The sequence below is a fragment of the Anolis sagrei genome, chromosome 2, assembly GCF_037176765.1.
Source record: "Anolis sagrei isolate rAnoSag1 chromosome 2, rAnoSag1.mat, whole genome shotgun sequence".
NCBI lineage: Eukaryota > Metazoa > Chordata > Lepidosauria > Squamata > Dactyloidae > Anolis > Anolis sagrei.
In genome coordinates, this window is record NC_090022.1 from 84,459,396 (window position 1) to 84,475,208 (window position 15,813).

General features: G+C 39.4%; 1 protein-coding gene across 2 annotated transcripts in view; it reads left to right on the top strand.

Annotated features, from left to right (window-relative positions):
• The window catches only part of FAT2 (FAT atypical cadherin 2), a 116,240-nt gene that overhangs the window by 37,077 nt on the left and 63,350 nt on the right, over window positions 1-15,813 (top strand). For both annotated transcript variants that reach the window (XM_060765486.2, XM_060765487.2), the window contains exons 2-3: window positions 309-3,581; window positions 4,190-4,504. In XM_060765486.2, the coding sequence (XP_060621469.2) occupies window positions 317-3,581; window positions 4,190-4,504 (3,580 nt within the window). In that variant the 5' untranslated portion in view covers window positions 309-316. The remainder of the gene's footprint in view (window positions 1-308; window positions 3,582-4,189; window positions 4,505-15,813) is intronic.

Sequence of the window (15,813 nt, forward strand, 5' to 3'; positions counted from 1 at the left end):
AAGGTGCATAGGAAACATCAATGAGTTTTGTATTTAGACTTTGGTCCTTTCTCCTATATATTTCATTATCTACATGGATGTAAATACAGATATTTCAAAATTCACTGCTCCCAAATATTATAGATAAGGAGCACACAACTTGTAATAAGTGACTTGGTTTGGGTAGTTGACACTCAACTGTAATCAATGAGATTTCACTTCAGTTTTCTACTCCAGGATCATAAATTAGATTTTGTCTTGCTTTTCTGTCTTTTGTTTTACCAGTAGCCATTCCATCTGCTAATTGTTCTCGTTTTTCTTCCATTTAGAACCTGCAATGGAAACCAAGACCAGGAGGCTTGTTATGAGCTTTGCACTTTGCCTAATGTTCTTTCTGACTTGTGATGGAAATTCAGAAAAAGGCAATGCTTCCCTACTCCACTTTACTCATCCTCTCTATAACGCCACTATCTTTGAAAATTCAGCTCCCAAAACCTATGTGGACAGTTTTGTCAAAATGGGCATTTACATCACTGACCCAGCATGGGACATCAAATACAAAATAGCTTCTGGAGACACAAGTGGACTCTTTAAAGCTGAGGAGTTTATTATTGGAGATTTCTGCTTTCTAAGGATTAGAACAAGGAGTGGCTATACTGACCGTCTGAACAGGGAGTTCAAAGACAAGTACATATTGATAATCCAAGCCATAGAGAAGACATTTGCCTATGAGGCTTGGGTTAAAGTGCTGATCCACATCCTCGACAGAAATGATTTGAAGCCTCTGTTCTCACCCCCTTCTTATAAAGTGACCATCAAAGATGACACACCCTTGAAAGCCACAATTGGGGTGGTCAGTGCCACCGATGCTGATGTTGGCCAGAATGCTGAGTTCTATTATGCATTGAATACAAGGTCAGCACTGTTTGCCGTTCACCCCACCACTGGAGCTATTATGACTGCCATGAGACTGAATGCCACCCACAGAGGGAAGCACCAGTTAAAAGTTCTTGCTGTGGAACGAATGAGGAAGATCTCTGAAGGAAATGGCTTTGGAAACTCAGCCAACATTATAGTTCAGATAGAACCATCCTTCAGGAAGTCCCCAGTCATTGTTTCAGTAACGATAAGACCATCTGATTCTGTTGAGGACCTCTTATATGCAACTTTGAGTGTAGAAGCAGATGGCTCTGGTTCTGGAATAGACTCAGTTGACATTATAGGGGGAAATGAAAAAGGCTATTTCAAATCCATGAGATCATATGTAGGAAGCAATGAGTTCATGATCGTGTCAGCCAAGGAGATCAACTGGAATGAGAACTCACTTGGTTTTAATCTCAGCCTACAGGCTAAGGACAAGAACAAGCCACCTCTTCTTTCTCAGACTGTAGTTATTCCAATAACACCTTCAAAATACACCTTTGCCAAATTTGAAAAAGATGTGTATCAAGTCCAACTCAGTGAGTTTGCTCCTCCTGGGAGTCATGTTGTTATGATTCAAATCACCCCAGTACTCCCAAACCTTAAATACATTTTACAAACCAGTTCTGACAGTGCAAGTTTTAAAATCAATCCTCAAACTGGACTCATAACTACAGATAAAGTGATAGATTTTCAAGAACAGTCCCGCTTTGTTCTTAAAGTTAAAACTAATTATAGCCAGGCCTCTGTTACTGTCATTGTTGATGTTATTGACTGCAATAATCATCCTCCAATCTTTACCCAATCTTCGTACCACAGCACCTTTGATGAAAATCTGCCTTCTGGCACCAGTGTTCTCTTGGTGAAAGCTACTGATAGTGACTCTGGTGAGAATGGCTTCATCACATACACCATAGCCAACCAGAAGAATGTTCCATTTGCCATAGACCCATTTTCAGGCATCATTTCCACGACTAAATTAATGGATTATGAATTAATGCAGAGGTGGTACCACCTGCGTGTCTGGGCATCAGACTCAGGATCTCCTTTTCGTCATCAGACAGAAGTTTATGTTTCCCTCATTCTGAATAACTTGAATGATAACGCACCAGTATTTGAAAAGATTAACTGCAATGGTAGTATTCCATGGGACTTGCCTGTTGGGCATCCTGTGATTACAGTGTCAGCCATAGATGTCGATGAGCTGCAGCGCATAAAGTATGAAATCATATCTGGCAATGAAAGACAGCTTTTTGAACTGGATTCTGTATCTGGTGTAATTTCCCTTAGAGCTTCTCTCAGAGATTTCTATGAAGAACTACCAGCTTTCCATTCTCTCAAAATTAGTGCCACAGATAGCAATAATTATGCTTTCCCAACCTGGATAAATATCACTGTGGTTAACCAGAACAATCCAGTCTATTTTCATTGTGAAGAGACTGGGGTATTAAAGGATGTGGCCAGGACTATAATCCATTCCATTGACTCCCAGTCTCCAGAACAAAACTTGGATGAAGATTCCACCTTGAATGCACATCTTATGAATAATCATGCCCCTCAATTTGATGACACCTTTCCAAGGTCTATTGATGTAATGGAATCAGTTCCATTGAATTCATCTATAACTCGGTTGACAGCCAGAGACAATGATACTGGCTTTAATGGGAAGATAGTTTATGTGATATCTTCTGGAAATGAGGATAGTTGCTTTTATATTGACACAGAAACAGGTCTTCTTCTGGTGTCCTCTCCATTTGACCATGAAAGAACAAGTTTCTATGTGCTCAACATCACTGTGTATGACCTCGGCACTCCTCAGAAGTCATCATGGAAGTTACTAGCAGTAAATATTCTGGATGCAAATGATAATGCTCCATTTTTTTTACAAAGTACATATTTGGTTACTATACCAGAGGACATAAAAATAGGAACAACAATCATAGTGGTGAAAGCTGAAGATGCTGATACAAATGACAATGGAAGAGTGAAATATTCATTCCTGGCACCCACCAATAAATTTGCCATTAATAGTGTCACTGGCGAAGTAGTTGTCACTACTCCTCTTGACAGGGAATTATGGCCTCAGTATGTATTAAAGGTTGAGGCTAGAGACCAACCCCACTTGAGCCACCAGCTCTTTACCATTGCTGATCTGATTATTTCATTAGAAGATGTGAATGACAATTCTCCACACTGTAACCCAGTCTTGAATAAAGTGAAGGTCCCTGAGGACCTGCCTGTGGGGACAATTTTGTTGTTTCTGGAAGCTTTTGATCCAGACAGCATCTCTGGGGCAGAATTGAAATATGAACTGTTTGATGGGAGTGATAATACATTCCATCTGAATGAGCTGACCGGAGCTCTGATCTTGGAGAAAGAGTTAGATTATGAAAAGAGGGACTTTTACAACCTAACTGTGAAGGTCAGCGATGGTGGAAAGCTCCAATCTCACTTTTCCCTCTGCCATGTTGAGATTGAGGTTATGGATGTCAATGAAAATTTGCATCCTCCTTACTTTGAAACTTTTGCATATCAAGGGTCAGTGGAAGAAAACAGTCCAGAGGGGACGTCTGTGATGACAGTAACAGCTCAAGATGGCGATAAAGGAAAAGATGGAGAAATTCAGTATTTCATCAGAGAAGGAACAGGCCTGGCTGTCTTTGATATTGAAAAGGATTCAGGTAATAATGGAATGCTAGAGGGTATGGGAGAAGTGGCTCAAGTGATCGTGATTATTTAGTTAGAAGGGTTTATTTATCAAAAAAATATCTACCACAACCTCATCCCACAGTATTATCATCTTTTACTATTTTTTCTATGATGAGGAAAATGACTGCCATGGTCCATTCACAAATTCTTAATTTTAATCAATTTTCCACCTTTTAAACTTTTGGTCATTTTTCAAAACAAAACACTTGCCATTTTCAATGTTAATCTTCTAAGAATGTTTCTAAGGTCCAGAAGTGTTCTTTGAAATCCAGATATCACTCATGAGAAGATAATGTTTTTCAGCATGTCTCTTACCTAGTTTTCATTCTCATCTTCCTCATCTAAAAATTAGGAAGGGCAGGTGGGCAATCTGATGAGCATCAAGGCAGATTTCAGGGGCATACTGATACCCAATTGCACAATGCTGGGGATCCCAAAACAAACATTTCTTAATGATCAGTCAAAGGGAACTGCCCATGAGAACAAGCATTGCTTTTTGTAAATGCTGGTCCAATTTGTACCCAGAGTGCCACATCATGTCAATGACTTTATAAAAAATATTTTATTTTATTTCTCTTAGGTACAATCTTTACAACAGGACCACTAGACAGAGAATCCAACTCTCATTATTGGCTGACAGTGCTAGCTGTTGATTTAGGATCGGTCTCTCTCTCTTCTGTGGTTGAAATTTACATTGAAGTCACCGACATTAATGACAATCCACCCCAGTTATCCAGACCTGTCTTTCATTCCTCTGTCATGGAGAATTCACAGGCCAATACTTCAGTTCTTCAAGTTGAAGCCACTGATCCAGATTCTGACTCCCAAGGAAAGCTGACTTTTCACATCATCAATGGAAATCATCAAGATTTTTTTGCCATTAATCCTGAAACTGGTAAGGAATGAATAAATGCAGATTGCATGTTTTTTTTTAACCTTCCTAATGATTGGTGATATTCTTTCGGGAGTACAGTATAGTCTCTAATGCCCAACATTCCAAAATGTGAATTTCAAGATATTATCCCAGAGCGAGAGAGAGAGAGAGAAAGAGATGGCAGAGGTCCCGCCCATCAAAAAGTTCAGATTGCTTGGACAAAGTAAATGGGTTTTATTTTGCCTTTTTAGAATTGAGCATAAGAGACAAGTAAACATGAAGGTGATTTAAACTAGTAAATGGCACCTGAGGATGGCTAAAGGGTTGCATTAGCCTCCTACCCAAGAGACCTTGAAAGGCCATATTCCCATCATACTCTCTACTGCAATTGTTGCCTGCAAACACCCTCTAAAGGACATGGAGGCATCATTAACATGTATTGGAGCTTTCCTGGACCCTAAGAATACATTTTGAATCATTCTGAGGCAAAACAATCTTTTTAAAAATGGATCAAGGGGCTCCAAAGTGATGGGTATGTCCTCCACAAACCCCAGCTGAACATTTGGTGGCATTTTGGAGCAAAACGTTTGGTCCTGTGAGGAACAAAAACAATCCCAGGTGGCACACACTGCCCACACCTGATCTAAACACATTTGTATGGATAGATGATGATTTGATTTTGGAAAACCTATATAAAGCTGATTTTGAGAACTTATGAGTACTAATGAGGTAAATGATGCTTGCTTTGGTTATACTTCTGCATAACATATATGCTTTTTAGTATCTGTCCATTTCAAATTAAGATCCTTGTTTTTTAATGGCCTTTTCATGTTTAGTCATGAGTGTACCAAGTTGTAATTCTCATTTGACTGTAAAGACAATAGGTACACAGAAAACACTCACAATCTTCTAGTGTTTCTTACTTTGAGTCTTCCTTTTGAGTCTTTCTTTTTGAAGGTGGTTTAGGATGATTCCAGACAGGGCTTAAACCCTCTTTGGAGTGGGTTAAAGAAACCCACTCCGAAGTGGGTTTAAGTCCCCACACCCTTCTGAAAGACCCAGGCTTCCCCAAAAGGCTATAGTTACCATGCTGGAATGGGGCAACCTCCCCCAAAAAAGCCTTAAAGGAAAAGAAAAACTTACTGGAAACATACCAGTGATGCACCAGGAGACAAGGGGGGGGGGGGCAGGAATGACACCCCCCCCCCAGGCTCCTGGCATGTCATTGTTATGTTTTAGGAGGCCTGCAGAGAGGCATCATGGTGGCCTGGCGAGTTTCTAGTTGTTTTCAGGGCTTTTGGGGGAGATTTAAGGAGGGAGTAGCTGCCCTCTTCAATTCTTCGGGCTCATAGTGCCCGAAGAAGTGAATCGGCTATGGAGACATACCCCATTAAAATTGGGCCATTCAGGATAGGGCATCTAAATAATTTGGGGCAAAGCAGGATTTATCTGCTCTGTCTCGAATTATTTTGCTGTTATTTGAAGCATCGTTTGGACATCTCAGATAAAAATCCGACAGGATCCGGGATATGGGCTCTGTCTGGAAGGACTTTTAGGCTAGTTCAAACATGGACTAACAGTGCTTGATTTCATGACTTTTGATAAATAACTGATAATAGCTGACAATAGAGTCTAAACTGTAGCAAACTGCCCCATCGCTTCATCGAATTACGAATGTACATGTAGAAGCCAGCCTGCCATCTTCTGATGGAGTTGTATAAGATCAGTTGTTGTGTTTGAATCTCATTTGAAATTAGAACTATGCGCATTAAAAAAAACACTTCATGTTAAGGTTAGAGAAATATCTAAAATAGCAGGATACTTATAATAGATTTAAAATTGAGTGACTAAAGTGGTTTGATCTTTATCAGTTCTCCCATGTGATTTTACCACCTCAGATACAGCATATGGAGACAGTGATAGAATGTTGTTGTTGTTGTTGTTGTTACTTCACTTTTTATCTCCAGAAAAGAGACTCAAAGTAGCTTATAGTAAAACTGATACAATACAATTTAAAACCTGAAAAGCAAACATTAAAATAGTATTAAATATTAATTGTATTAAAAAATAAAAACCATGTTTAGTTTTTAAATAGTTAAAATCATTAAAACTGATTAAAAACATATTCAGAGCCAAAACCACTGCATCCCTGTCTTGATCTTTAAAAGCCTTCTTCTTTAAAGCCTGCCTGAATCAAAAAGGTTTTAGTCTGCCTCCAGAAGGAGAACAGGGAGGAGCCTATTCTGGCTTCCCTGGGAAGAAGGGAGTGCCAGAGTCAAGGGGCAACCACCAAGAAGGAAGGCCTGCTCTCTCATTCCCAACAACCAAGCTTGCAGTGAAGGTGGGACCGAGAGAAGGGCCTCTCCTTAAGATCTCAGAGCCCGGGCAGGTTCATACTGAGAAATGTGGTCGGGCAAATACCCTAGCCCTGAGCTATATAGGGCATTGAAGGTCATAACCAGCACTTTGAATTGTTCCCAGAAGCAAAGTGGCATCCAGTGGAGCTACTGCAAGAGAGAAGGTGGAAAGTGCTCCCATGTAATAATAATGTCCAACTTTGGAATCATTGGAATCAGTGCTGAATTGTTCTGCAGATTGATAGAGAACGCTTTTATTCATATCCAGTGCAAGCAGATATCAACACTAGCTAAATTCCCCATGTCTTTTATGACATCTGAGCTAGATTCATCATTTCCCTTGTATCTGTCAGGTTTAGCAATGGAGGTATCAACTTAGCCTTCCTCTGTCTTTCACATTCATTATATCTGTGTCATCTCTAGCTTAGGTAACATATCCTTCCAGATCATTAAAATCCAAGTGGTATTTAATGTAAACTGCCTCTCACAACTAGTGTTTTGAGTGTGGTCTTGGGCCAGTGAAGAAGCAAAATCTTTCTGTGCTGGGGCTATAATCCTGGAAACATTTGCTTATAGATTCTGGATTCAGTGGTATTATTTCTGAGTAGACATGCTTGGACCTCTGCTTTTTATGATGCAATAGTATAAACTTACTATGTATTGAATAGTATAGTAAAAATGAGCTGTGTTTGGAGCTATGATAGGTATGATTGCCAGACCTTTAACAGTTATGCAGAACAAAGAATTTCAGCAGTGTTACTTTTTCATGCAACCAAGTAATAAGCCGCACTTACTGAAATTCCTTCTTCTACACAATGATTAAAGTTAAAGGAGCCTTTCACTTTTACCTCAGGTAACCCTAACTAGATAGATATGTATTGGAAACATGTGGCATGTCCACACTAGTCCTAAAGTGTGGCTTTGATTGGCATAGGAAGGAAACCTGAATTAACATGTTTAGTGTGAGCTGAGAAATCTGCTTTCTTCTTTTGAGTCGTTGTACAGCAACTAAATAAAGACTGCAATCCATGCTTCAATACCATTGTCACTCAGAACCTACTTTTGGAGACTACAAGTCCCAAAGTCTTTCAGCATACTGCCAGAATCTTTCAACCTACCCTAACCTGCTGCTGAACTCCAGCCAGGAAGAAGCCCTCTGACTTCAAAACACCACACAGCTGAGTGAAAATGCAAGCAGTTTATTGTAGGTATTTTTTTAAAAAAGCATTAGGAGTAAAAACACTCCAAAGAAATAGGTAAATCTAAGTAGGTAGAAAGATATACAGGAACAAATAATCCAGGAAATAAATCCATCAAAGTACATGAAAACTCCACACAGAAACTTCCAAGGTAAAGCTCCAAATCATCAAATCAAACAAGGTATAACTTGAATCTTTCCAAGGCAAGACTGCGGGGTTCACCACTATGTCTTGATCCAGTTCCAACGTTGCTTCGTCTGACACCGGATTCTGTACTTGGCACTTTTATCCCCTAATCTACTCTAAATCCCTGCCAGAAACTTTTTTTTATTCAGTCTAGAGTCTGTTATCAATTTTTCTCTCAACCTGTCAAAGTGGTGAAGAGATTGTTGTTTCTGTCTGAAAACATGACTTCTATCTTCTAGCTCATTAATTTCTGCAGCAGGGCCAGCTGCCGAGCGTTTCTCAAGCTCAAAGGCCTGGGAATTCTCTGGAAGCAATTCAGGCCCTCTTCCAGAGACCATCCCATCATCCCCAAACTCTTCAGAAGCATTCTCATCAGCAAAGACAGTTTGAACAGGAATTTCATTGTCATTCTCTCCATCTAAAGCACCCTCATCATTAGAAACAGCATTGTCATTGTCATTCCCAACATCATTAGAACCAGCATTGCCATTCCCAATATCCAGTGCCCTGATCACTAGACACAGTCACAGGCTGAACTCCAAAACCTGCTTAGAGATTCTGGGAATTGGAGCTTAGAAAGCAAGATCCAAAGATACATAGTCTGCTCTCTATATTCATGGATTTTGCATCCATGGATTCAACCGCCCACAACCTGAAAATACCTTACTCCTCCCCTAATCCAAAAACAAACCTTGATTTTGTCATGTTATATACAAGGACACTTTTTTTTACTATGCCACTATTTAATGGGACTTATACATCCATGGATTTTGATATCCACAGGCAGTTCTGGAATCAAGCCCCAGCAGATACCAAGGGCTCACTGTATCTCTCAGCTGATGCGAGAAATTGACATAACTGAGGAGCTGCCAAAGCACAAATAATTTAGGAGCCCGTGAAGAGTACTGACATCATTTTATTGCATTACGTTTTATTTCATTCTTTTATTACTTATAGGTGTGGAACACTTTAATGAGGAACTCCCTATAGAGGACTGGCCCCCTCCTGCCATGTTATCTTTCTGCCAGCCAACAAAGGCCTTGGTATTTAGGCAAGGCTTTGGGAGTTCACCAGCATTGGGATAAATTAGGCTTTAGATCCAAGCAAGTTCTAAGTATTTCTTTGTTGATGAGTTTTTGATTGCTTTTTAAGTTGCCTTATATTTTAATTAATCTGTTTTATGCTGTTGACTCTTCTCTTCTTATTTGATCTGTTTTATGCTGTTGACTCTTCTCTTCTTATTCTTATCTTTACCATGGTGCCATTTTAACTACCTAAATATTATGAATTTGCAATAGCTATATACGGTGTATGTATGTGTACATTTACACATAGTGATAAAGTATACATTCTCATTGAGAAAAGTATTTATAATAGCTCATGTTTTGCTAGCTGGGCTAAAAGGAACAGTCCTCAAATGGTTGAAGACAAGCCTGATCTGTGATCCTCGCAAAACATGCTAGACGATCTTTAAAGATAAATGTTGTATTCATTGTAGAATATTGGACGATAGGCTTTTGTGTTGCAACGAAAAAGGCTTGGTTCCCATCCTTCACTGCTGCAGCAAGTCTCTGCATGTTGGGGTTGTTTCAGAATTTAATCCAGTCTCTTTTATTATTAAGCTTACACCTTTTTTTACATCATATTGCTGAATTAGAGTCTTGGAATTGAAGATATGAACCCAAGGGGGTGCATGTTTGGGAACTACCTAATTAGATAGTCACATTTCCAATAATTCCCAGAGCTAGGAAAAACTGCTTTACTGATCTAAAACGCCTAGAAGCTCCCAGCCTGCAACAGCAGCTCATACAGGTTGAATATCCATTATCTGGAACAAGAAGTGTTTTGGATTTTGGAATTATTATTTTTTTCTTTGGAATACCTGTATTTTTATATACATAATTAATGAAATATATTGAAGACAGGACCCAAGTCTCAACACAATATTCATTTATGTTTCATATGAATCGTGAAGGTAATTTTATATCCCAAATTTTAAATACCCTGGTGCATGACACAAAGTTTTTGTACACTGAATCATCAGAAAGCAAAAGCATCCTATCTGAGCCACTAATGTGGATAGTTTTTGGATTGTGGAGTAATTTGAGTCTGGAATTCCAGGTAAGGGATGCTCAGCCGGTATCCAGTTTCATTTAAATATTTTGTACCTGTTTTTTAAAATTAGTAAAACATACTCTTTGCTCAGTTTATTTCTATATATTAACATCGAATTTTAGCTTCAGTCACTCATGCAGTTTATTTTGTTAAAATAATATTATAATAATAAAACTTTGTTTCTATTCTGCCCTATCTCTCCGAAGGGACTCAGGGTGGGTTCCAACATACAATGGCATGCATTCAATGCATTCATAAAACAGACAGAGAACATAAAATCTCAGAAAGACCCCACGTATTAAAGCAGCATTAATAACTAAACACCAAATTAAACCTAATATCAGTGAGTTAAACATAACATAGTCAAACTGAGTCAGACAAGAGTTACAGAGTGACATAAAATCTAAATAGTCATCCACAGTAATGTATGAAGATTGTATTGTGAGTAGGTTACAGTTAGTTAAAATTTTAAAAGTTTTGCTTTTAGCTAAATCCAACATAGGGGAAATTCCACGAAGGAATATTTCAAAGTTATTGTTTTCACAATGGGAAATAACAACCAATAATTAGTTTGCATTCCTTTGGAGAGTGTCAATATTACCCATGGGATATAGGGCCATACAGTATATTTTAAAGCTAATAATGGGTTTTGGCTTGTTTGCAATCCAGGGATGTCAATCGCTATAGACATGTTTGTGCTGGACTTTTCAAGAATTACGTAATGAGCCACTCTAGTTATGGATTAACTTGGGCAATGGCCCAAAGAAAGTAAAGCTCAAATGCATCTAAGGGACCCACTCCTCTGGCAATGCCCTTTGTGTGGTTTAAACAGATAGCAGAAATCTTATATTAATCCTACAACAAGCAAAGATCATGGAAGAGAAGCTTTCAGGCAGGGGCCTTTGATCTAACCCAGATTGCTCTGTATAAAGCAATTGATAAGTTCATTTAACTTTATTTGTCCTAATTTGACCAGCACAGTACCAGTTAACCTTCTGCCATCCCACTTTTTCAGCTATTTAAAAAAGAATCTAGTGTCCTTGTCCTCCAAATTTCACCCTTTGTCCTTAGCTTACTTCAATTGTTTCAAGTGAGCACAAAGTGCAAAGTAGTAATTCATCTAACAGTGAGGAAAGGAGCAGTATCTTATCCTTCTCTTTAGGCACCAGCAAAAACAAGCTGGATTGTCTCTTTTTCCTTTTTGATCATTTTTTGACATCTTTCCTATACTCGGGTGTTCCATTTCCTGGTGTTAATTTGTTCAAGGCTGTAAAGTATGTATTTATTCTTCTCTTTACAATAAGAAGATTATTCTTAACTCAGAAGAGGACTCATGTGGATCTCCTGAAGTTATTGGACTGCATTCTCCAGCAAACCTACCCAGTGGAACCAGTTGAGGGGGATGTTAGAAGGATCAATTCAGCAGTATCTGGAGGAACCATCCATGTTTTAATGGAATCATTTAATGCAGTTTCCAACTGGTATTGAACCAGTTTGAGGCCCAGATGGGGATTACATAAACCGAAGAGCACTAAGGGCTTTTGTGTTTGCTACCTGTCTATTGAGTTTGTGACCTGTCCATTGCAGTTTGAACCTAACTTTGAACTGCATTCAATGGACAGTGTGGATGGGGGCCTGTGTCTGTTGAGATTATATTGTTTGATATAATGGAGCTATATATTGGAGTCCCTGGTGATGCAATGGGTTAGACCCTTGCACCGGCAGGACTGAAGACCGAATGGTCGCAGATTCGAATTTGGGGAGAGTGCAGATGAGCTCCCTCTATCAGCTCCAGCTCCTCATTGTGGGGACATTAGAGAAGCCTCTCACAAGGATGATAAAACATCAAAACATCCAGATGTCCCTTGGGCAACATTCTTTTAGATGGCCAATTCTCTCACACCAGAAATAACTTGCAGTTTCCTGACATGGAAAAAAAATGAGCGATCTGATTTTTTATTCTTACTCTTTGCCCTTTTTTTTGCAAAATGAATGGCAGCAACAAAAGTAGATATGTTTATTCTAATGAACTGCTTCTTAAGCTCCATCCATTTTCTGTGCTTGTCCTGAGATTTGCTGCTAGGATCCATGTGAACACGCATCACATTTGCGTGTCTTGGCAGGAGTAAAAATACCACAGCTATATTTTGGAATTAGCGTAATTAACCATTAACCACAATTGCTCTTTGGTTTCATTACAGGGTATTTAGTAGACTTTGTAAGGAAACCAGTAGTGGCTGTGTGTTTTTCTGAGACACAGGACTCCAACCACAGAGCTGCCAAGTCAGGTGTCCCCCAAGCTGTACAGTTCGGGAAAGAAACCATTAAAAGCAGAAAAGTGGGTAAAAGAAGCCGAAAACAAGAAATGCCAGCCTCATGCCATCGTTGAAGTAATAAGGAACAGTTATACAATAGATGAAGATCCACAAGAGTCTCACATTGAATAGTCTTTTATGCAAGTGCTCTTCCAGGTTGTTTTAAACTGTTGTTTCCTCCACCATTTGGCCTGTAAAACTAATAACACAAATGAGGGTGGAAAACGTAAGACCAATTGGGAGGAGGTACTGAAGTCAAAAATGCCAAAAGTAGATGTTGTCCTTGAGCAGGCCTCCAAATTGCATATAAATAAAAAAAACACTTAGTTATTTTGTGTCTCTCGTGTGTATTGTTTTTAAGAAAAAATTAAGTGATTTTTGTAGGGATATCTGGATAAGGATTTGTGGGTGATAGAAAGAGAATCAATCAAATCTCCCTTAAAAATGCCCCAAGTCTTGTCCTGTCCCACCACATCGCAGACACCAATTTTACAAGGTAGTGTTGTACAATATCTTTTTATGGGTTTTACTCACATTGTCTTCTAGTAAAAAACCAAAAAGTCTGAATAATGCTTTGGTGCATCTATGCCTCCACCTTGCTCACTCTTTTCAGTAAACACGCATTTACTAACATTGTTTGTTTTGTGTTTGTCTTTCAGTGCTGGTGGTTTAATATGAAGTTTAAAAAAATCCAAACTAAATTAGAATAAAGAGACCTTTTGGCTATGGGGAAAAACCTAATTGCCAACCTTTGTGTTTTTGTTCAATGTTGCCTCTACACATCCAGAAGATAAAAAAATATCTTGCTTCCCTTGGGCGAAGGTTTTGTTGCTGTCAGTGAATTATTGGATGTTGTTTGCTTGTTTTCTTTTCCATTATTATAACATTCCCCACTTATGTAAAACTAACTTAAGGTGCCTATTCTTTGCATGTCTCCTTCTTTCAACAGGCAGCTTTAATTGGAGTCACTTAAAAACTTGCTGAAACCATTCTAGTATAATATTAAGTAGTTGCAGTTTTGGTGCTAGCAGTTTTGATTCTAGCATCCCTGCATTGCATTATGAACTCAGAAAGATTGCTTTTGAGTAAGCTTTTAAAAAACTGGAACACAGCAACAATAGCTTTCAGGTTTCCAGTGTGTATCAAAGCAACTCAGACTCCAAGTATTCCCTGATCTGAGCCCCGTGGATATTTTAAAAACAGTTGAAGTTTGTTGACTTAGGGTACATCTACACTGTTACTGTAGTTTGACACCACTTTAACTTCCATGGCTCAATGCTATGGAATCATGGAAATTGTAGTTTATAAGGTCTCCTGCCTTCTCTGCTAAATTGTTCTGGTGCTGCACTAAACTACAACCCCCATGATTCTATAGCAGGGGTTCTCAAACGTTTAAAGCTGTACAGCCCTTTTTGAAGGAAAAGTTTCTTGTGGAGTCCCAAAAACATTTTAAACCCAGGGGCCGCATTTCATTTTAAAATTTGACAGATGGGCCAAGCCAGGGATTGTGCTTCGCAGAGCCCTAAGGGCTGAGCAGAGCACAGTTTGAGAACCACTGTTCTATATTATTGAGTCATAGCACTCAAAGTGGTGTCAAACTGCATTAATTCTACAGTGTAGACCCACCTTGAGTTGGTGGCATCTGAGCAATTAGAATTAAAGTTGGAAGTAGGAGATGAGTACATGGTTGTAATGCTGAGTTAGTATCACATGAAAGACCTGTAGATGAAAGGAAATAAAAAGGTGGAAATAAAAGCGAATAACTTATGAAGAAAAATACCTGGTAGAAACCTTTTTCCCATTTGAGAGGAGGATATATCATCACAATTTGGATCAGGAGGGCAGAGGAAACAAACTTCTCCTCCTATGCCTTTTCTCAATCCAGCTCAGCTCCCTTCTTCCTACTGGTTTCTCCTCCCTTCTACTGCTCAAGGCCGAAATGAAGTAAAAGTGTCTGAAGATGCTAGTGCCATGTCTTGGTTATTTCTCATGGGCTGAACAGGATTTCCCAAACCAGCACTTCCCATTATCATCAGTCAAAATGGCCATCTTAATTGGGGAGATGGGAATTGTGTTTCAACACATTTGGAGGGACCCAAGCGAGGGAGAGTGGTTGTAGTGACAGGGGATAGGCAAAGGAATGGTACTGAGATGTTAGCTCTACCTTGAACCCTAATAAACTTATTGGGGGGGGGGGAGTACATAAATGTGTGGAGAGGGGGAGCTTGCATCCTCAGTGCCAGCATTCTGCCTACGTGCCTTTATTTTGCATACTTGGCACATCTGTAAAAATACATGCCAACAGGTATCTCTGTACCCATCCTTCTTTAGACTCCCTGTTCAGCATGAGTCATGGCCCAGTGTTTAAGATCTAAGTTAGCAAAAGATCTTTGGGCTGTACTTCAGAGACCACACGCTTAAGTGTTTCGCCTGAAGCCTTCTTCATTTCCATGAATAGGGGCATAGGCAAACATTCCTTTATAGTTTCGTTCTTGCCCTTGGGATCTTCTGTTCATGCTTAGATGGAGGATGGAAGAAAAAACAACACACCAGACAGCAAAATCATTAAGCGCAGCTTGTTGTAACACATTGCCAACTTTGGTTTTAAATGCAATTTCTAATGAGATTCAAAACTTCTATAGTCCTAATCCCTGAGAGGGAGAAAGTAAAGAACAAGTAGGGGCTGCTAACTAGAGTCTGTTCCAAATACTGACATCACAATCTCCGGAGCTATATAGTTTGTGCCGATTCCCATGGATTTTTCTTCTCTTTATACCTTTGATTTGCTAAGCCAAAGTCAGCCCACTCGCCAGATACTGTAGTAGCCAGCTAGGGACTACTCTTTTAAAAAACAGTGCCAGGCCAGTAGTGAAAACAAGGGGTCTACCTGACTTTTGGCATGCTAGCTGCCATACATGGTTACTGGAGTGCATTCAGTTTAGTAGGTCACTAGATATCCATCCCTGACTTATAAGGAGGATGGGGGGGGGGGGGGGTGGCAGGACAAATGCAGAACTGCTACTTCTAGAACTAGAAAGTGCCTTGCCCATGGTTATCCATTGGCCCAGTGGATGTTGAAAACAATGAAATAGGTTTTCATCTAATAGTGTTGTGGTACTCAGGCCTTATTTTAACCCTGCAGTGATAGGAGACTGTAG